Source organism: Macaca nemestrina, chromosome 18, assembly GCF_043159975.1.
Source record: "Macaca nemestrina isolate mMacNem1 chromosome 18, mMacNem.hap1, whole genome shotgun sequence".
Taxonomy (NCBI): Eukaryota; Metazoa; Chordata; class Mammalia; order Primates; family Cercopithecidae; genus Macaca; species Macaca nemestrina.
The window spans coordinates 73,412,991-73,436,319 of NC_092142.1; the positions used below are offsets into that span (position 1 = coordinate 73,412,991).

The 23,329-nt window shown below is 46.0% G+C and overlaps 1 protein-coding gene across 1 annotated transcript in view; it reads right to left on the reverse strand.

The window, feature by feature from the left end:
• The window catches only part of LOC105491285 (golgi glycoprotein 1), a 162,981-nt gene extending 149,827 nt beyond the window's left edge, over window positions 1–13,154 (reverse strand). Inside the window, exon 1 of the mRNA XM_071084938.1 lies at window positions 12,668–13,154. Coding sequence (XP_070941039.1) covers window positions 12,668–13,126 — 459 coding nt within the window. The 5' untranslated portion in view covers window positions 13,127–13,154. The remainder of the gene's footprint in view (window positions 1–12,667) is intronic.
• Between the last annotated feature and the right edge of the window lie 10,175 nt (window positions 13,155–23,329).

The window sequence follows — 23,329 nt, forward strand, 5'->3', positions numbered from 1 at the left end:
ACTCCAACCTGGGCAACAAAGCAAGACTGTCTCAAAAAAAAAAGAATTTTATTAACATGAACCAACAATTCAAGAAGAGTTAAGAAGTACTGAAGGGCACTAGGTGCAGTGGCTCACGCCTGTAATCCTAGCACTTTGGGAGGCCGAGGCGGGCGCATCACAAGGTGAGGAGATCGAGACCATCCTGGCTAACATGTTGAAACCCCGTCTCTACTAAAAATACAAAAAATTAGCCAGTCGTGGTGGCGGGCACCTGTAGTCCCAGCTACTCGGGAGGCTAAGGCAGGAGAATGGCATGAACCTGGGAGGCAGAGGTTGCAGTGAGCCGAGATTGCGCCACTGCACTCCAGCCTGGGCAACAGAGCAAGACTTCGTCTCAAAAAAAAAAAAAAAGTACTGAAGGGCTCTTTTTCTGATTCTCCCAACCATTTCCTCTACTATACACCTACAGCATTTAATTTATTCTTCTCTTATGACACTTATTACTTTAAAACTTGTATTATGGTTTTCAGTAAAGACATCTTTTTCTTCTAGACCAGCGCTATTCATAAGAAGTATGTGAGACACATACATAATTTTATGTTTCCTGGTAGTCATTTATTTTTAAAAAGTAAAATTGATTTTATAATTTATTTAACCCAATATATCAAAATTATTTTTTAAAGACATAAACAACACAAAAATTATCAGGCCGGGCACTGTGGCTCACGCTTATAATCCCAGCACTTTGGGAGGCCAAGGCGGGTGGATGACCTGACGTCAGGAGTTCGAGACCAGCCTGGCCAACATGGCAAAACCCCATCTCTATTAAAAATGTAAAATTTGCTGGCCATGGTGCCACATGCCTGTACTCCCAGCTACTTGGGAGGCTGAGGCAGAAGAACTGCTTGAACCTGGGAGGCAGAGGTTGCCCCTTATACGTGAGAGTGGAGTTTTCCTTTGACAGGCAGTATTCCAAATTTGGCAGAACTTAATTCTTTCGCCCAGAGGATTTACCCCTTCAAAATGTATATATTTTGAGATCATGCCAGTGCACTCCAGCCTGGGCAACAGAATGAGACTCTGTCTCAAAAAAAAAAAAAAAAGTTATTGTGGGCCAGGCGTGGTTGCTCATGCTTGTAATCCCAGCACTTTGGGAGGCTAAGGCGGGTGGATTACCTGACGTCAGCAGTTCGAGACAAGCCTGGCCAACATGGTGAAACCCCTTCTCTACTAAAAATACAAAAATTAGCTGGAAGTGGTGGCGTGTGCCTGTAAACTCAGCTACTTGGCAAGCTGAGGCAGGAGAATTGCTTGAACTTGGGAGGCAGAGGTTGCAGGCAGCCAAGATTGTGCCGCTGCACTCCAGCCTGGGCCACAAGAGTAAGACTCTGCCTCAAAAAAAAAAAAAAAAAATTATGGTGATATTTTACATCCTTTTGGTACTAAATCTTCAAAATCAAATGTGTATTTTATACTTACAGCACATCGCAATTCAAACAGGCCACGTTTCAACTGTTCACTAGCTGCACGTGGCTGCTGACTGCCACAGTAGACAGTGCAGTCCTAGGTTACTTATGCCTTAGGGATGGGAGAAAAATGAACTATCACACAGCTGGACTGACTTGCTTTCAAATCTTGACTCCACTACTCACAAGCCCTGACGCAAGCTATTTAGAACCAGTTTTCTCACTAAAAATAATAGGATGTAATAGGTTGGGTGCCATGGCACATGCCTATAATTCCAGCACTATGGGAGGCCAAGGTAGGAGGACTGCTTGAACTCAGGAGTTGGAGACCAGCCTGAACAAGAGAGTGAGACCTCATCTCTACAAAAAAAACTTTTAAAATTAACCAAATATGGTTATTACTAGGGGGCAGATACTCAGGAGGCTGAGGTGGGATGATCACTTGTGCTCGGGAGGCAGAGGCTGCAGTGAGTCATGATCATGCCTCTGCACTGCAGCCTGGGCAACAGAGTGAGACCTCATCTCAAAAAAAAAAAAAAAAAAACAAACCACCAGGCACAGTGGCTCACGTCTGTAATCCCAGCACTTTGGGAGGCCGAGGCGGGCGGATCACCAGGTCAAGAGAACAACACCAGCATGACCAACATGGTGAAACCCCGTCTATACTAAAAATACAAAAATTACCTGAGCATGGTGGGGTGCGCCTGTAGACCCAGCTACTTGGGAGGCTGAGGCAGGAGAATCGCTTGAACCCGGGAGGCGGAGGTTGCAGTGAGCTGAGATCATGCCACTACCCTCCAGCCTGGATGACAGAGTGAGACTCCGTCTCAAAAAAAAAAAAAAAAAAAAAAAAAAAAAAAAAAAAAAAGCTCTGGTGATAGATGGTGATGCAAGAACATCATCTGAGGTCAGGAGTTCAAGACCAGCCTGGCCAACGTGGTGAAAACCCATCTCTACTAAAAAAACAAAAATTAGCTGGACATGATGGTGTGCACCTGCAGTCCTAGCTACTCAGGAGGCTGAGGTAGGAGAATCGCTTGAACCCGGGAGGCAGAGACTACAGTGAGCTGAGATCACACCACTGCACTCCAGCCTGGCCGTCAGAGCAAGACTCTGTCTCAAAAACAAAATCAAACAAACAAAATCAATAATAATTATAATAATAAAACATCTCTCATAAAATTAAATGAGATAATGCCTAGAAAGCATCCAATCCGTCAGGACAGGGCACGCAGAAAACCCTCAGTAAATGCTACCTATTATTATTAGTAGCAGTATCCTTGAACACTGAGCAGTGTCTTGCACACAGGTTTCAATAAATGTTTGCTGAAATTAGAAAAATTGGCCAGGCACGGTGGCTCACGCCTGTAATCCCAGCACTTTGGGAGGCCAAGGCAGGCAGATCACGAGGTCAAGAGATTGAGACCATCCTGGACAACATGGTGAAAACCCGTCTCTACTAAAAATACAAAAAAAATAGCTGGACGTGGTGCCAGGTGCCTGTAGTCCCAGTTACTCGGGAGGCTGAGGAAGGATAATCACTTGAACCCAGGAGGCGGAGGTTTCAGTGAGCCAAGATCCTGCCACCGCACTCCAGCTTGGTGACAGAGTGAGACTCCGTTTCAAAAAAAAAAAAAAAAGAAAGAAGAAAAGTTAATTTACATGATAGCCTATAAGCCATTTTAATTGCTGTTTTAAAAATATATAAGTTGCCGGGCGTGGTGGCTCAAGCCTGTAATCCCAGCACTTTGGGAGGCTGAGACAGGCAGATCACAAGGTCAGGAGATCGAGACCATCCTGGCTAACACAGTGAAATCCCGTCTCTACTAAAAAAATACAAAAAACTAGCCGGGCGAGGTGGCGGGCACCTGTAGTCCCAGCTACTCGGGAGGCTGAGGCAGGAGAATGGCGTAAACCCAGGAGGCGGAGCTTGAAGTGAGCTGAGATCCGGCCACTGCACTCCAGCCTGGGCAACGGAGCGAGACTCCGTCTCAAAAAAAAAAAAAAAAAAATATATATATATATAAGTAAGGCCGGCTGCGGTGGCTCACGCCTGTAATCCCAACACTTTGGGAGACTGAGGTGGGTGGATCACCTGAGGTCAGGCGTTCGAGACCTGACCAGCCTGACCAACATGGTGAAACCTCGTCTCTACTAAAAATACAAAAATTAGCCGGGTGTGATGGCGAGCGCCTATAATCCCAGTTACTCAGGAGGCTGAGGCAGGAGAAAGGCTTGAACCCAAGAGGCAGAGGTCGCAGTGAGCCGAGGCCATTCCACTTCACTCCACCCTGAGCAAGAGCGAAACTCCACCTCAAAACAACAACAAAAACATATATATACATACATATCTTATATAAAGAGGAGATTTTTGTTATTGTTCCTGAGTAAATTTGTTTTGAACACATTAGGAGAAATGTACAAAAGAGAAATGCAGCATTTCATCTTTTGGACTGTTCAGGTATTTTATTTCCTTCTACAGAACAATGAATTATTAAGCAACTATATACTGTAAAGCATTCTCATCAAGAGATTTCTTAAAAAGTATTTGCCACAAATGACAATACTACTTTACAGGTAATTCTCAGTTATCTGCTGGAATATTTTTATCTCAGGTAGGGATAAAAACATCCTGTTTCCAGACTTTATTTGGAGAACCAATCAGAGGTGAATATACGACCCTTCATGATCTGGACTGAAAACATTTTCAAGTTCTCTATTTCAGTCAGTACAGCCCCTTTAATAATTCCTCAAAGCATCTCCCCTTTCTACCTGTGCTACAACTCTCCTGCACGTTTTATATTCCCACAGATCACAAAATCACAAAGCACCAGAGCTGGAAGAATCTTAAGAGATAATCCAAGGCCAGGAGCGGTGGCTCACGCCTGTAATCCCAGCACTTTGGGAGGCTGAGGCGGGTGGGATTACCTGAGGTCAGGAGTTCAAGACCAGCCTGGCCAACATGGTGAAACCCAATCTCTATTAAAAACACAAAAATTAGCCAGGCCTGGTGGCTGGCACCTGTACTCCCAGCTACTAGACAGGCGGAGGCAGGAGAATCGCTTGAATATAGGAGGCAAAGGTTGCAGTGAGCCGAGATCACGCCACTACACTCCAGCCTGGGTGACAGAGCAAGACTCCATCTTAACCAAAAAAACAAAAAAAAAACAAAAAAAAACCAGAGAGATAATCCAGTGTTAGTGTTTTCCGAAGCGTGTGCTATTGGTAATACGCAAGATGATTTCAGGTGGTATGTGTTGGTACTGTATACATTATAGTCATATATTTAGTTTCATACATATTAGAATGTACCTAGCACATCAAATTCATGAGTTCATGTATATTTCCGCTTAGAACAAGGCTAAGTGGTGGTGTGTACCATAGTCCCAGCTACTCGGGAGGCTGAAGTGGGAAGATAGCTTGAGCCCAGGAGTTCGAGGTTGCAGTGAGCCATGGATCATGCCACTGCACTCCAGCCAGTCTAGGAGATACAGCAAGACTCTCCAAAAAAAAAAAAAAAAAAAAAACAAAGAACAAGGACAAAGCTAAAGTAGACAGTCCTTGCTTAAGAAAAGAGACCAGGCTGGCACGGTGGCTCAAGCCTGTAATCCCAGCACTTTGGGAGGCTGAGACGGGCGGATCACGAGGTCAGGATATCGAGACCATCCTGGCTAATACGGTGAAACCCTGTCTCTACTAAAAAATACAAAAAACTAGCCGGGCACAGTGGCGGGCGCCTATAGTCCCAGCTACTCGGGAGGCTGAGGCAGGAGAATGGCGTAAACCCGGGAGGCGAAGCTTGCAGTGAGCTGAGATCCAGCCACTGCATTCCAGCCTGGGCGACAGAGCAAGACTCCGTCTCAAAAAAAAAGAAAAGAGACCGGGTGCAGTGGCTTACACCTGTAATCCTAGTACTTTGGGAGGCCAAGACAGGCAGATCACCTGAGGTCAGAGGTTCAAGGCCAGCCTGGCCAACATGGCGAAATTCCCGTCTTTACTAAAAATACAAAAATTAGCCGGGTGTGGTAGCGCACGTGTGCAGTTCCAGCTACTTGGGAGGCTGAGGCAGTAGAATGACTTGAACCCAGGAGGCAGAGGTTTCAGTGAGCCAAGAATGCACCACTGCATTCCAATCTGGGCGACTGAGAGAGATTCCATCTCAAAAAAAAAAAAAAGTGATTGAAATTTCAAGCTAAGAATAGCAGAGCTGGGTTCCACCCAAATCTAAATCCTAATTTTGTGCTTATTTCACTGCCCTAAAATAATTTACTATCTGTATGACATCAAGTGATTAACACTCTATTATATAATTGTTTCTTGATCACAACCAACTGTAAGCAATGGTGGTGTCTTAAAGCACAATTGTCCTTCCACAATGATAGGTGTATAACAGATCAATAATGACTTGATTATGTGGTTAGATTGCTTCCAACCACTGAGAGACAGCATAGGAGGAAATTCCATATTGGCTGAAACAAAACAATCATAATATATCCTAAAGCCAAACAAAGTTTGGATTAACTGCTGTTTGAATTATTCATTGTCACTGATTCCCTCCATGAATGAATATGGAATCAGAAGCTGGCATATATATAATCCTAGAAACTTTACAATATATACATACAGAGAATATATACAGGAAACGACTCATACAGGTTAGACAGCAGAGATCTTAGAAACTGTACTGTAGGGGTTGGGTGTGGCGGCTCCATCTGTAACCTCAGCATCCGGGAGGCAGAGGAGGGTGGGTCATTTGAGCTCAGGAGTTTGAGACCAACCTGGGCAACCCAGCAAGATCTCGTCTCTCTTATAATTTAAAAAAAAAAAAAAAAAACAACAACGCTTCCAGTGTTCTAGTACAAATCCTGCTTAAGGTGAACTGGGATTTGAAACTCTTTTCATAAAGCAGAAATTCAGTTTATGATGCACTTAGACTAATTAAATTAGCGTTGGGTGATAATGCCGATACATCTGCCTGAGAAATCTACAAATACTTCAATGCACTGTTACAACTCAATTGTTCTTGTGTCCCATTTAGCATACATTTATAAACCTGTGGCATTCTCAATAGTCACATACTCTTTTCCTTAGCCACAACCACCCATGGTAGATTAGAAAGAGTATGGTCTTTTAATATAAAAAGGACTTGCTGAATACCAGCTCTACCACTTAGGACACAACATCAGACAAGTTATAGCTCTTTGAGCCTATTTCTCTGCTAAAATAATAACACTAGCACTAATCACCTCACATGACTATCAACAGTGAGACAATAGAGATGGTGTAGTACACTATCTCAAGTATACAGTTAAGTGAAAGGTTAAGAGCAGCGTAACAAAAATGTTTACCTATGAGTCTAAAAGGGGGTTTATGGTTTGCAACACTGAAATGTTAATTTCTGTTCAATACCTAAATTAGTTTATTTAAACATTTACAAAGCATTCACTCTGTGCAAACCTTAGAGTATGGTTACAAATTTATAATCTGAGACTGATATATGAAGAAAAGGTGGCAAGAAAAACATTTTTTATGGTTTTTCTTTTTAGTGTCAGAATTACTTGCAACAGAAAGATTTCATTATACACTTAAATACAAAAAACAAAACAAAAGCTTCTAGCTTTTATTTTTATTTATTTATTTTTTTGAGATGGAGTCTCGCTCTGTCGCCCAGGCTGGAGTGCAGTGGCTGGATCTCAGCTCACTGCAAGCTCCGCCTCCTGGGTTCACGCCATTCTCCTGCCTCAGCCTCCCGAGTAGCTGGGACTACAGGCGCCCGCCACCTTGCTCGGCTAGTTTTTTGTATTTTTTTAGTAGAGACGGAGTTTCACCGGGTTAGCCAGGATGGTCTCGATCTCCTGACCTTGTGATCCGCCCGTCTCAGCCTCCCAAAGTGCTGGGATTACAGGCTTGAGCCACGGCGCCTGGCCAGCTTCTAGCTTTTAAAAAGTATTTATCGCAGATATGCATTGAAGTATTTGAAATGACAGCATCTGGGATTTGCTTTAAAATATGCCAGCCTCCCAACCCTGTGCCCTAAAAATAAAAGGGTGGCTCATGCCTGTAATCCCAGAACTCTGGGAGCTCGAGGAGGGCAGATTATGAGGTCAGAAGTTCGAGACCAGTCTGGCCAATATAGTGAAACCCTATCTCTACTAAAAAACACAAAAATTAGCCAGGTGTGGTGGCAGACGCCTGTAGTCCCAGCAACTTGGGAGGCTGAGGCAGGAGGATCACTTGAAATCAGGAGGCTGAGGTTACAGTGAGCCGAGATCGCGCCACTGCACTCCAGCCTGGGTGACAGAGTGAGACTACATCTCTCAAAAAAAAACAAAAACAAAAATCAAAAAGGGTGGGGACAGTTGAAACTGGGTGATGTATACCCAGGGACTCATTACCCTATCTCTCTACTTCTCTGTAAGAAAATCTACAGGCACAGTGGTTTATGCCTGTAATCCAGCAGTTTGGGAGGCCGAGGCAGGCAGATCACCTAACGTCAGGAGTTCAAGACCAGCCTGGCCAAGGTGATGAGGAGGCTGACACAGGAAAATCACTTGAACCCAGGAGGCAGAGGTTGCAGTAGGCCAAAATTGTGCCACTGCATTCCAGCCTGAGTGACAGAGCAAGATTCCATCTCAAAAAATAAAACCAAAAAAAAAAAAAAAAAAAAACAGCTGAGTGGCTCACACCTGTAATCCCACCACTTTGGGAGACCAAGGTGGGCAAATCGTGAGGTCAGAAAATCAAGACTATCCTGGTGAACATGGTGAAACCCAGTCTCTACTAAAAATACAAAAATTAGCTGGGCAAGGTGGCACGCGCCTGTAATCCCAGCTACTCGGGAGGATGAGGCAGGAAAATCACTTGAACCAGGGAGTCAGATGTTGCAGTGAGCTGAGATCGCACCACTGCACTCCAGCCTGGCAAGAGAATGAGATTCCGTCTTAAAAAAAAAGAAAAAAAAATCTAATCTATGAACATCACAAACTTCTTTTTTTAGAGACGGTAAATCACTATGTTGCCCAGGCTGGTACTGAACTCCTGAGCTCAAGCTATCCTCCTGCTTCAGCCTCCCAAAGTGTCAGGATTTCAGGCATGAGCCACCGCACCTGGCTGAACACCATAAACTTCTAAGGAACCAAGGTCTCCATCTGAAACTTCAAAATACAAGACACTACTGGGAAAAAACAAAAAACAAAAAAAGTGCTACTGGCCATTTCAACCAAGAATACATAAAGTATTTTAAAATGACCAGCAACATCAAGCATGCCTTCTTTATCACATACTAGGCAATAGTATCTTCTCTTTCTTTGGTATTATTACTCCACCTACTAGAACAGCTCAGGGAATATTTTTTCTTTTTTGCCTTATACTTTCTTTTTTTTTTTGAGACGGAGTCTAGCTCTGTCACCCAGGCTGGAGTGCAGTGGTTCGATCTTGGCTCACTGCAAACTCCGCCTCCAGGGTTGACGTCATTCTCCTGCCTCAGCCTCCCAAGTAGCTGGGACTACAGGCGCCCGCCACTAAGCCCGGCTAATTTTTTGTATTCTTTAGTACACCCGGCTAATTTTTCATATTTTTTAGTAGAGACGGGGTTTCACTGTGTTAGCCAGGATGGTCTCGATCTCCTGACCTCGTGATCCACCTGCCTCAGCCTCCCAGAACGCTGGGATTACAGGCGTGAGCCACCGTGCCCGGCCTGCCTTATACTTTCTAGTTCTTTGTTTTTATTTAAATAACTTGAACTACTACTAATTATACACACACAACTAGAACTACTAACACACCATTACTGGCTATTACATCTATTATTGAATAGTGGACCCATGATATACTTGGCCTTTTTAAAAGCATGACTCATCTGAGAGCGTTAAAAAAAAAAAAAAAAAGAATCCCAAGGCCAAGGCACAATGGCTCACACCTCTAATCCCAGCGCTTTGGGAAGCCCAGGTGGGAAGATCACCTGAACCCGGAAGGCTGAGGCTGCAATGAGCTCTTGAACCCAGAAGGTTGAGGCTGCAGTGAGCTATCACTGCACCATTGCACTCCTGTCTGGATGACAGAGTGAGAACTTGTCTCCAACGTAAAACATATTTTTCAGAAAGGAAAGTTCCATAAGTTTCCAAAAAGCAAAAGTTGTTTGACACATGCCAAGTACTACAGTGAATCCACATGAATGAAGTGATATGTAGGCACTGTACTAGGCATCGTAAGTATTTTACAGATGACAAGAATTTGGAAGGGTGTGCACAGATCATATGGAAATATGACACCCTTTTATATGGTATAAGTTACTTGGGCGTCCTCAGATTTCAGTATCTGAAGGAGGCCTGGAACCATCCTCCAGTGATACCAAGGAACAACTCTACTCATATGCTCTGCCTTTTCATAATTCCAATAATGGATACAGATAGGACAATGTTCCCTGCATTTATATCCAAAGGGATAGAAAAGTACGTGTATCTATTTCACTATCAAACAGTTCTACTTACTGAACAACAAATACAAAACATATTCCATACATGTTTCTTCAAATGTGCCTAGCTGGTTTATTTCTTTAAGTTATGCTCTTTCAAACACATAGATCAGATTTAATTAACCCCCAGACTAAGCAGAATGAAATTTCCTTTCACTGTCTTTAAAGAAAAAGAAAATAGGCCAGGCACGGTGGCTCACGCCTGTAATCCTAGAACTTTGGGAGGCCGAGGAGGGCGGATCACGAGGTCAGGAGATCGAGACCATCCTGGCTAACACGGTGAAACCCCGTCTCTACTAAAAATACAAAAAATTAGCCAGGCGTGGTGGTGGGTGCCTGTAGTCCCAGCTACACGGGAGGCTGAGGCAGGAGAATGGCATGAACCCGGGAAGTGGACCTTGCAGTGAGCCGAGATCGTGCCACTGCACTCCAGCCCGGGCGTCTCAAAAAAAAGAAAAAAAAAAAAGAAAAGAAAATAAGGTGGGCACAGCGGCTCACACCTGTAATCTCAGCACTTTGGGAGGCCGAGATGGGCAAATAACAAGGTCACGAGATCAAGACCATCCTGGCCAAAATGGTGAAACCCTGTCTCTACTAAAAATACAAAAATTAGTTGGGCGTGGTGGCACGCAATTGTAGTCCCAGGTACTCAGGAGGCTGAGGCAGGACAACTGCTTAAAGCCGGGAGGTGAAGGTGGCAGTGAGCCGAGATCACGCCACTGCACTCCAGCCTGGCAACAGAGTGAGACTCCGTATCAAAAAAAAAAAGAAAAGGAAAAAGAAAAGAAGTTTAAAAATAACTCCACCTCCTGAAGAATATACACAGGTGTTCACAGTACTCTTCTTTCAGTATTTCTGTATGTAAAAACTGGAGGAAAAAACATTAAATTGGGAATTTGGCTCCTCCCCCTCCCCCTAAACCCCCAAAACTCCCATTTCCAATTTACATGACACCTTTCCTCCTCTGGAGCATAAAAGTGCCTCCTTTAAGTGGAGGTTTCCAAATGTCCGGAATACACATGAATAAGGATATATACACTCCTTGCATAGGCACTTTTTGCCACTTTCCCTAATAATGTCCTGTTTCTGGCCGGGCACAGTGGCTCACGCCTGTAATCCCAGCACTTTGGGAGGCCGAGGCAGGTGGATCACAAGGTCAGGAGATCAAGACCATCCTGGCTAACTCGGTGAAACCCCGTCTCTACTAAAAATACAAAAAATTAGCTGGGCGTGGTGGCGGGCACCTGTAGTCCCAGCTACTCGGGAGGCTGAGGCAGGAGAACGGCGTGAACCCGGGAGGCGAAGCTTGCAGTGAGCCGAGAACGCTCCACTGCACTCCAGCCCGGGCGACAGAGCCAGACTCTGTCTCAAAATAAATAAATAAATAAATAAATAAATAAATAAATAAATAAAGTGCTGTTTCTACCACAAACCACTAATAATGTGTTTGGTCACCAGTATTAGGATCGTAGTTTGATGAAACGACATCTATTATGTGTCCTCAAAGAGCAAAAAGAAAATTCCAAAAAGTTTGACACCCCGAGTTAGGAATCTTAGCTGTATCTATCAGAGGACTATCCTTCTAGCCTTCAAGCTGAAGATGAGAAGTCAGGTAAGGCCTCGCATTTCCAGTGGCTCTGGAAACTTCCTTTCTTTCTGTCTCCTGCTTATGTATGTCTTTTCCTCTATCTGAATTGCTTTTGTATAGAATACTAGAGCATGAGATGAACCAAGAGTAGCAAATTTCTACAAGTCAGTGGTCTTCCTATAACTTGAACGCCGTAAACAAATCTGATACTACAATTTAAAAAAAAAAAAAAAAAAAAAACAGCTAAAAGCAGTATCAAGTAGCAGCTTTATTCTATGTGTCAACCTTTAGGGCTAATTCTAATACTTACACCTCTGGAAAAAGTTTCTACTGTCAGATTTGCTCCCAAACTTTGAGAATTGTCAAATATGCACTTACAGTCTGCAGCATTAAACCTAGATTATAAATTATCAATGTCACTTAACTGAATCACACCAAGCAATGGCAAATCTAGATTTCATTAACAGATACTGTTAAAATCACATTGAGACCTCAGAAAGGCAAGACCCCATAACCCAGCCACAAACACAGCTTCAAATGCTTCCCCAACTTTTCAAGCTTTGGGTCGCCAAGTCACTCGGAGTTAACAGCCTAAACATGGGGTTCAATACAAACTGACCAAAGTAAGTGAAGAAAACAAAGCATACATTATTTCAGCAAGAAGATGGATTTGCGAATTACATCTACTGTAATAAACAGCAGATCAAACACCTACTGCTAATAAACAGATCGTTCTTTACAGCCTAAGTACGCCAGGCATTTTTTTATGTTTAAATGGCTTGCCACAAATTGTCCTAGTCGAAACTGATCGCAAAATCCTAAACTGGTGTTCGGCGAGGAGACACTCGGTATAGAGGATCACACAAAAGACAGGAGCGAACAGACACGCTCTGGGCCTCCGCGGATTGCGGCCAGGAGTCCAGGTCTTCGTCCCAGACCCCGGCAACAGGGAGGGAAATAAGGGCGAGGGAATGAAGAAGTGGGGGTGGGATCCTTTTCCCTGAATGCGCCTGGGAATGAGGAGCAAAGAGGGAAGGAGCGAGTGCAGCACAGAGGAAGCGAGAAAAGCAGCCGACCGGCGTCAGCGTCTTCCAAGGCTGGCAACACCCTCGGGCCCGCACCAGGCCTGGCCCTCCCGGCTTCGTCCCACCTCCTCACCTCCCTCACATCCTGCAGGCACTCGAGCACCGCCAGGTTGTTGCTCCAGGTGTGCTTGGGGCACACGCGGGTCACGTCCTCCCTGCAGGACTCTTCCTCCGCCAGCTTCCAGCCCCCACCAGCCCCCGCTCCTCCTCGCCGAGCCGGAGGCCCACCCGCCGGGAAAGGCAACTGTGGCGGCTGAGGCTGCTGTTGCTGTTGCTGCTGCTGTTGCTGCTGCTGCTGCTGCTGCTGCTGCTGCTGGAGCTGCGATGACTGAGGCAGCTGGGGCAGCTGCTGACCCGCCGGGCCGCCGCCTCCGGCCTGCCCTACGAAGGACACAAAGTTGGCGCCGGGGCCCTGGCCCTGGCTATGGACGCCCTGGCCGGGGAGTTTCTCGGCCCCGGCCGCGGCTAGCAGCAGCAGCTGCAGCGCCGCCGACAAGCGGAACATCCTCCGTACACGTCCACACGCCGCCATCTTGGGTCCGCGGCGAGCTCGACGCACTCGCCGGCGCCGCGTATTTAAATAAGGGGGCGGAGACGCCGGGCGTGGCAGCGTGGCCCTGCCGAGGCCCGCCCCTGCCGGCGCCGACCCGCAAGTCCAGAGTGGGGCGAAGGAAGAGGCCACACTGAAAACCGTACACGCCCTGGACCCACGGTTGGGAGAGCGGCGCTCCTTACCCGGGTGGTTGGTGGGGTTTCTTAAAAAGCCCGGGCAAGGCGGCCTAGTCTAATTCCCTTTCTTGTCACAGAAAAAAAATTAAGGGAATTGGGGTTGCCACAACCAAAATGGCCGGTAGAATATGTCGCCGGTTCAATGACTTGGAAAACAAAAACTTTATATGTAGAGGTGAACTTTGCACAACCAGGTGTGTTACGGAATCGGAAAGCTTCTCCTTGCATCGCTCCCTCCTTCCTTCCACCTGCCTCAGAAGTCTTTCCTAGCCAAAGAGAGAGACAAAGAGCATAGGTCTTGGGGTAAGAAAAAAATTAAGGTTATAATCCTTGCTCTGGTAGAGTGGGCAAGAGCTCAAATGTAAAGTACCATTGACAAGATTCAAAATAATAATAAGGGAAGTGCCTGGCCCACAACATGGAACTCCAAAAGTCATAGCCAGTATTGTTAAACTGTGAAGCCCTTTGCGCGTAAATCCTGATTTTAAGCCAACATTTAGATTCATGTTTAAAGGATGAACAAATAATAATAAAACACACTTTGAGGACTCGGGTTAAGTCTGTGTCGGTAACTGTTCTCATTGACCTGCATGCAATATCGCAGGCACCCCACGCTAGCATCCCCTCCCTGTCCTTAGGAGAAAGGATATGTTCCCAAAGCCTCTTCACATCCGCTGTGTAATCTGAGCCATGCATCAGGCCTGCGTTAGGTTCTCATTTAGCTGAAGAATGGCACAGAGATGTTAACAGTTCTGTGCGGAGGGATTAAATGAGCGGCCCAAGAAGAACTCTGCCATCCTGTAGACAGCCAGGCTAGCCACCAGAATCCCTGGGGCTTCCCACCACCCTGGTGCACTTTTATCCCACTTTGTCCATACACATGTTGGGGAATCAGGGCAGTTTGGGATGTGTAATCTTCCCTGGTCATTGTGTCCAAAAATGCAGCTTCTGCTGTCCTGACGCACAAATGATCAGTCAAGACCAGATTAGACATAACTAGAACCTGAGAAGTCAGGAGCTCAGGGAACCTAAAAGGAGCCCCTGAGACTGAAGATATTCTGTGAGTACAAATTACCTACTGTGGCTGACCCCAGGCCTCTATCATGGGGAATGAGAGCTTGTTGGCATCTCCACCAACGGTCACCTTTGTTACTGCCTTAAAATGATCGTGAGGCTGCTGCTAACCTTGAGCATTGACTAAGGCAGCCCCATGTTTATTAGCAAACACATGGCATAGATAAGTTTCAGTCAGGCTGGAGACATCACCAGAAGTCCTTGAGATGTCACTAGGTTATGTTAATTTTTTTTTTTTTTTCTTTTTGAGACAGAGTCTCACTCTGTCACCCAGATTGGAGTGCAGTGGCGCGGTCTCTGCTCACTGCAACCTCCACCTCCTGGGTTCAAGCAGTTCTCCTGCCTCAGTCTCCTGAGTAGCTGGGATTACAGGCATGTGCCACCACACCCGGCTAATTTTTGTAGTTTTAGTAGCGACGGGGTTTTGCTACGTTGGCCAGGCTGGTCTCAAATTCCAAACCTCAGGTGATCGGCCTACCTCGGCCTCCCAGAGTGCTAGGATTACAGGCGTGAGGCACCGCACCTGGCTTCCATTAATTTTCAATGCTGGGTCTGCATGTGTTTAGACAAGTGGGAGATTATTTTAAGCCAGTTTAACTAGAAATTGACAATCCTAGACAAGCCAGCAGTTACTTATCTTTCAGCCTAAACTGAGGAAACCACAGCCACGGATTGCCTCCAGAGATAGGGAGGAGTACACATGCCTATCTTGAAATCTCAGTGACCAAGAAGCAAGAAACTGAGATAAATCTGGGAACCTGGCCAGCTCGGGCTGTGTCAGGCAAGCATAGACAGAAGCCACGAGCCCCCAAACCCGTGGAAAGACAGTTGGCCTAATTCAGGTCTCCTGGCCTAATTGGCTTTTCAATATAAAATATACTATCTCTATCAGAAACGGGGAATCCTTTTTTCTTTTTTCTTTTTTTTTTTTTGAGGAGTCTTGCTGTGTCGCCAGGCTGAAGTGCAGTGGTGTGATCTCGGCCCACCGCAACCTCTGCCTCCTGGGTGCAAGCGATTCTCTTGCCTCAGCCTCCCACCAGGCCCAGCCATGAGCATTTTCCTTGTTTATTTTGAGACAGGGTCTCCCTCTGTCACCCAGGCTAGAGTGCAGTGGCATGATAATTGTGGCTCACTGCAGCCTCAATCTCCTGGACTCAAGCAGTCTTCCCGCTTCAGCCTCCTCAGTAGCTGGGACTACCGGTGTGTGGCACCATGACCAGCTAATTATTTTTTGTAATTTTAGTATTTTGTTTTTGACACAGGTTCTTGTTCTGTCACCCAGACTAGAGTATAATGGCATGATCATGCTCACTGCATCCTCAGCCTCCCGAGCTCAAGTGATCCTCCCACCTCAGCCTCCCAAAGTTCTGGGGTTACAGGTGTGAACCCTGCACCTGGCCTGTTGAGAATTTGTTTTTGTTTTGTTTTGTTTTGTTTTGAGACGGAGTGTTTTGCTCTTGTTGCCCAGGTTGCTGTACAATGACATGATCTCAGCTCTGCAACCTCTGCCTCCTGGGTTCAAGTGATTCTTCTGCCTCAGCCTCCCCAAGTAACTAGGATTGCAGGTGCCTGCCACCATGCCTGGCTAGTTTTTGTATTTTTAGTAGAGATGGATTTTACCATGTTGGCCAGGCTAGTCTCGAACTCCTGACTTCAGGTGATCGCCTGCCTCGGCCTCCCAAAGTGCAACTATGAAAAGAGGGCTCTAAAGTGTTTCAAAATCAGAAGTTAATAACTAGTTCAACATTCTAAGGAGGTGGGAATAAGCATTCAAAATGAAGGCCTGTTAGGTGTGGTGGCTGATGCCTGTAATCCCAGCACTTTGGGAGGCTGAGGTGGATGCATCACCTCAGGTCAGGGGTTCGAGAGGCACCTGACCAACATGGAGAAACCCCGCCTCTACTAAAAATACAAAAATTAGCTGGGCATGATGGTGCAACCTATAGTTCCAGTTACTCAGGAGGCTTAAGCAGGAGGATCACTTAAAAGTGGCAGGTGGAGGTTGCAATGAGCTGAGATCATGCCACTGCACTCCAGCCTGGTGACAGAGTGAGACCCTGTCTCAGAAAAATTAAAAAAAAAAAAAAAAAAAAAAGGAGGTCGGTGCTGTGGCTCATGCCTGTAATCCCAGCACTTTGGGAGGCCAAGGTGGGTAGATCACTTGAGGTCAAGAGTTCAAGACCAGCCTGTTCAACAAGGTGAAACTCCATCTCTACTAAAAATACAAAAATTAGCTGGGTGTGATGGCAGGTGCCTGTAGTCTCAGCTACTCAGGAGGCTGAGGCAGGAGAATCACTTGAACCCGGGAGGCAGAGGTTGCCGTGAGCTGAGATTGCGGCACTGCACTCCAGCCTGGCTGACAGAGTGAGACTCGATCTCAAAAAACAAAACAAAACAAAACAAAGAAGACCTGTGTGCTGAATTGAAATGAGAAAAAGAGAACAGGAGGCTGAGGCAGGGGAATAGCTTGAACCTGGGAGGCAGAGATTACAGTGAGCTGAGATGGCACCATTGCACTCCAGCCTGGGTGACAAGACCGAGACTCTGTCTCAAAAAAAAAAAAAAAAAAAAAAAAAAAAGAGGAGTGGAAGAAGCAGTGGGTGGGTGAGTCAAAGAACTGGCCAGAAGTCAGATCATATCAGATCATATAAAGCCTTTTCTTTTCCCTTTAATAATAATAATTATTATTATTACTTAATAGAGGCAGAGTCTCACTCTGTTGCCCAGGCTGATCTTGAACTCCTGGGCTCAAGCGATCCTTCTGCCTTGGCCTCTCAAAGTGATAGGATTACAGATGTAAGCCATCATGCCTGGCCAATATAATGCCCTGTAAACCCTATACATACATGTAATAGTGGATGCTTCTGATTTCAAACATGACTAAGACCTTGTATTTCCACTGAAATAAAACCATGAAAACTAGTTAAAACATATAAAATATCTTTGGAAGGAATAAGAAAGAAACCAATGCAGTCAGGAAATGAGAAGCTACAATCCTTGAGAAAAGTGGTGTACACAGGGAAGCTCCAGCCCAGATTTTTATTTTTATGTTTTTGAGATGGAGTCTTGCTCTGTCACCCAGGCTGGAGGGCAGTGGCGCGATCTTTCCTCACTGCAACCTCCACCTCCTGGGTTCAAGCAGTTCTCCTGTCTCACCCTCCCGAGTAGCTGGCATTACAGGCGCCCCCCACAATGCCTGGCTAATTTTTGTATTTTTACTGGAGACGGGGTTTCACGGTATTGGTCAGACTGGTCTCAAACTCCTGAGCTTAGGTGATTCACCTGCCTCGGCCTCCCAAAGTGCGAGAATTATAGGCATAAGCCACCACACCCGACCTCAGAATTTTTTTTTTTTTTTTTTTTTTTTTAGCATACTGTCCATATTTTGGCTGAGAGGAATTGAGCTCCTCTAGAAAGTAACAATCTTTTTTTTTTTTTTTGGAGATGGAGTCTTGCTCTGTCGCCAGGCAGGAGTACAGTGGCAGGAGCTCAGCTCACTGCAACCTCCGTCTCCTGGGTTCAAATGATTCTCCTGCCTCAGCCTCCCAAGTACTTGGGACTACAGGCACCTGCCACCACGCCCAGCTAATTTTTGTATTTTTAGTAGACTAAAATGTTGGCCAGGATGGTCTCAATCTCTTGACCTCGTGATTCGCCCTCCTTGGCCTCCCAAAGTGCTGGGATTACAGGCGTGAGCCACCGCACCCGGCCGAAAGTAACAGTCTTTATTGAGCTAAAAAAACACAGCCTCCAAAGTGACTGAGACAAGGATCAAAACACTGCAGACCCTTAAGAAACCAGAGATAGAGCCAGAAAGCCAAAAATATGTGAAGAAATGTTTCTCAAGTCACTGGCTGACTCCTAACTGCGCATGCACAGAATGAGACTCTAACAAAGACAGAAGCAAACAATAGCTGAGAGAGTAATAGCTGAACAGAAGCTTCAGCAGCCACACAAGTGCTGGGGAAATCGATGTTAAAGTTTAAACCCTGCCAAGGTACAAAAGCCTTGGCAAACACTCTGGGCTTTTAACTGAGGCCTCAAAAGGGCTACACCCTAGGAGTAAAGGCCACATCCCACGAGAAAGAACAACAGCCTAGGAATAAGGACCTTGCCCTAGAATAAAGTGCAAAACTATGATAAACCAAACCCAGTAAAGCCTAAAACGTGCCTCAGTGAGATCAAGGTGATCCACTACTACTCTGTCCATAAGAAGAAAACCTCAATCTTTTTTGGAAGAATGATTACATCATCCAGAGCCTCTGTAACTTTTGATTCATTGCTAGACCATGCAGGTAAAAAGATAAAAAGATATATACAAAAATTAGCCAGGCATGGTAGTATGTGCCTGTAATCCCAGCTACTTGGGAGGCTGAGACAGCAGAATTGCTTGAACCTGGGAAGTGGAGGTTGCAGTGAGCCGAGATCACGCCATTGTACTCCAGTCTGGGCAACAAGACCAAAACTCTGTCTAAAAACAAAACAAACAAACAAAAAAATCAAATGAGCCGGGCACAGTGGCTAATATCTGTAATTCTAGCACTTTGGAAAGCCAAAGCGGGTGGATCGCCTGAGGTCAGGAGTTTGAGACCAGTCTGGCCAACATAGTGAAACCCCATCTCACTAAAAATATAAAAAATTAGCTGGGCGTGGTGGCAGGTGCCTGTAATCCCAGCTACTTGGGAGGCTGAGGCAGGATAATCACGTGAACCTGGGAGGCAGAGCTGGCAGTGAGCTGAGATCACGCCATTGCACTCCAGCCTGGGCAACAAGAGCAAAACTCTGTCTCAAAAAACATAAATAGGCCAGGCGCTGTGGCTCATGCCTGTAATTCCAGCACTTTGGGAGGCCAAGGCAGGCAGATCACAAGGTCAGGAGATCGAGACCATCCTGGCTAACATGGGGAAACCCCATCTATACTAAAAATACAACAAAATTAGCCAGCGTGGTGGTGGGCACCTGTAGTCCCAGCTACTCGGGAGGCTGAGGCAGGAGAATGGCGTGAACCCAGGAGGTGGAGCTTGCAGTGAGCTGAGATCACGCCACTGCACTCCAGCTTGGGCAACAGAGCGAGACTGTCAAAAACAACAAAACAAAAACAGTAATTAAAAAAAATCAAATTGACATTCTAGAACTGAATTAAAATTTATTATATGAGGGCAGGGCACGCTGGCTCATGCCTATAATCCCAGAGCTTTGGGAGGCTGAGGCTGGCAGATCACTTGAGCCCAGGAGTTCGAGACCAGCCTGGCCAACATGGCAAAACCCCATATGTACTAAAAATACAAAAATTAGCTGGGTGTGGTGGCGGGCACCTTGGTCACGGCTACTTGGGAGGCTGAGGCACAAGAATCACTTGAGCCTGGAAGGTGGAGGTTGCAGTAAGCTGAGATCGCACCACTACACTCCAGCCTGGCAATAGAGTGAGACTTCGTCTCAAAAAAAAAAAAAAAAAAAAAAAAAAAAATTTTGCCAGGTGTGGTTGCTCACACCTGTAATCCCAGCACTTTGGGAGGCTGAGGCGGGCAGATCACGAGGTCAGGAGATCAAGACCATCCTGGCTAACACGGTGAAAACCCATCTCTACTAAAAATACCAAAAATTAGCCAGGCATGGTGGCAGGCACCTGTAGTCCCAACTACTTGGGAGGCTAAGGCAGGAGAATGGCGTAAACCTGGGAGGTGGAGCTTGTTGCAGTGAGCCAAGATCGTGCCACTACACTCCAGCCTGGGTGACAGAGCAAGACTCCGTCTCAAAAAAAATAAAAAATAAAAATTTGTTATATGATTATAACAGCAGACTGGACGTGGCAGAAGATAGAATTAGTGAACTGGCCACAGGTTAATAGAAAATATCTTACACACACACACACACACACACACACACACACACACAAAAGAATTTAAAAAATAGTGTAAGAGATATGAAGGGCACAGTCAAACTGTAGAGTCTCAAAAGGAGAGAAAGAGAATAGGGCAGGCTCAATATTTGAAGAGGCAATGCCATGAGTTTTCCCCCATACTGATGAAAGATATAAACCTACAGATTCAAGAAGTTCCAAGAGACCATGTGTGGTGGCACACGCTTGTAATCCCAGTACTTTGGGGTTCTAAGGCAGGACAAATGCTTGACACCAGGAGTTCCAGACCAGCCTCGGCAATATAGTGAGACCCTGTCTCTACCAAAAATAAAAAATTAGCTGAACGTGATGGCACATTCCTGTGGTCCCAGCTACTCGGGAGGCTGAGGTGGGAAAATGGCTTCAGTCCAGGATCTGAGGCTGCAGTGAGATATGATTGTGCCACTGCACTCCAGCCTGAGTGACAGAGCTCCTGTCTCCAAAAAAAGAGCCTTTGTCTCAAAAAAAAAAAAAAAGAATAAAGAAAAAAGTTAAAATGGTGAGTTTTATGTTGATACAAAAATTTTAAAAATACAATTGGTTCTATTTTTTTAAAGGAGGTAAAATAAAGACATTTTCAGGCATACAAAAGCTGAGTGAATTCATTGCCAGATGATCTGCATTACCCTAGGCTGACGGCAAGTGATCCCATTTGTAGCCTAGGACTGCAGGAAGAAATAGGAGCACTGGAAAGGTCAATATGGGGACAATTAATAATACTAATTGTTTTAGACAACCATAATGAGAGATTTAGAACATATGTAAAACTAAAATATGTGACTCCCATAGCACATAGCATGTAATCAAGGATGCAGATTAGAATTGCTAGCCCCGGCCGGGCGCGGTGGCTCAAGCCTGTAATCCCAGCACTTTGGGAGGCCGAGACGGGCGGATCACGAGGTCAGGAGATCGAGACCATCCTGGCTAACACCGTGAAACCCCGTCTCTACTAAAAATACAAAAAACTAGCCGGGCGAGGTGGCGGGCGCCTGTAGTCCCAGCTACTCCGGAGGCTGAGGCAGGAGAATGGCGTAAACCCGGGAGGCGGAGCTTGCAGTGAGCTGAGATCCGGCCACTGCACTCCAGCCCGGGCTACAGAGCAAGACTCCGTCTCAAAAAAAAAAAAAAAAAAAAAAGAATTGCTAGCCCCAAGAGCTTAGGGTGAACACTAAAACAACACATGAATGTGTAAGTGTAAAGATAATAGAAGAGAAAAAACAGTCTGTCCGGGTGCAATGGCTCACGCCTATAATCCCAGCAATTTGGGAGGCCGAGGTGGCGGGGATCACCTGAGGTCAGGAGTTTGAGACCTGGCCAACATGGTGAAACCCTGTCTCTACTAAAAATACAAAAAAGTAGCTGGGTGTGGTGGCAAGTGCATGTAGTTACAGTTACTCAGGAGGCTGAGGCGGGAGAATTTTTTTTTTTTTTTTTGAGACAGAGTCTCGCTCTTTTGCCCAGGATGGAGTGCAGTGGCGCTATCTCGGCTCACTGCAAGCTCTGCCTCCTGGGTTCATGCCATTCTCCTGACTCAGCATCCCAAGTAGCTGGGACTACAGGCACCCGCCACCACACCCGGCTAATTTTTTTCTTTGTATTTTTTGGTAGAGACAGGGTTTCACCATGTTAGCCAGGATGGTCTCGATCTCCTGACCTCGTGATCTGCCCGCCTCAGCCTCCCAAAGTGCTGGGATTACAGGCGTGAGCCACCATGCCAGCCACCCAGGAGAATCTCTTGAACCCGGGAGGCAGAGGTTGCAGTGAGCCGAGACTGTGCCACTGCACTCCAGCCTGGGAGACAGAGTGAAACTATGTCTCAAAAAAATAAGTAAATAATACATAATAAAAATACAAAAATTACCCGGGCATGGTGGTGTGCACCTGTAATCCCAGCTATTAGGGAGGCTGAGGCATGAGAATGCTTGAACCCAGGAGGCAGAGGTTGCAGTGAGATGAGATCCTGCCACTGCACTCCAGCCTGAGCGACAGAGTGAGACTCTGTCTCAAAAAAAAAAAAAAAAAAAGAAAAAGAGAGAAAAAACACTGAAATGAAAAGCATTTGATTAATCCAAAAGAAGGCAAAAAGGGTAGGAATAAAGTAACAAAGAACAGATGGGATAAATAGAAAACAATTGCATTAGGCTTAAATCTACTTAAATCTAAACGGAATGAGCAGCTCTTGGAGGGCTTTTAGCAAGGGCATAATATAATCCCCAAGCAAGAGCTGGCAGAGGTGGGGTCTTCAACTACCTCACAATTACCCTTTTTTTTTTTTTTTTTTTTTTTTTTTTGAGACGGAGTCTCTCAGTCGCCCAGGCTAGAGCGCAGTGGCACGATCTCGGCTCACTGCAAGCTCCGCCTCCCGGGTTCACACCATTCTCCTGCCTCAGCCTCCCAAGTAGCTGGGACTACAGGCGCCCGCCACCACGCTCAGCTAAATTTTTGCATTTTTAGTAGAGACGGGGTTTCACCGTGTTGGCCAGGATGGTCTCGATCTCCTGACCTCGTGATCCACCCGCCTCAGCCTCCCAAAGTGCTGGGATTACAGGCGTGAGCCACCGTGCCTGGCCATACCTCACAATTACCCATACAGCGCTAAGCATGATTTGGGCACACAGGGAGCATCTGAAGTCATGCTGGATCGGTCAAGCTGCCTCCTGCTATTGGAGAGTTGCTGAAAGGGTCATATTTTCCTTTTTTTTTTTTTTTTTTTTTTTTTTTTTTGAGACGGAGTCTCGCTCTGTCGCCCAGGCTGGAGTGCAGTGGCCGGATCTCAGCTCACTGCAAGCTCCGCCTCCCGGGTTCGGGCCATTCTCCTGTCTCAGCCTCCTGAGTAGCTGGGACTACAGGCGCCCGCCACCTCGCCTGGCTAGTTTTTTGTATTTTTTAGTAGAGACGGGGTTTCACCGTGTTAGCCAGGATGGTCTCGATCTCCTGACCTAGTGATCCGCCCGTCTCGGCCTCCTAAAGTGCTGGGATTACAGGCTTGAGCCACTGCGCCCGGCCAGGGTCATATTTTCCTGAAGCCCTCTC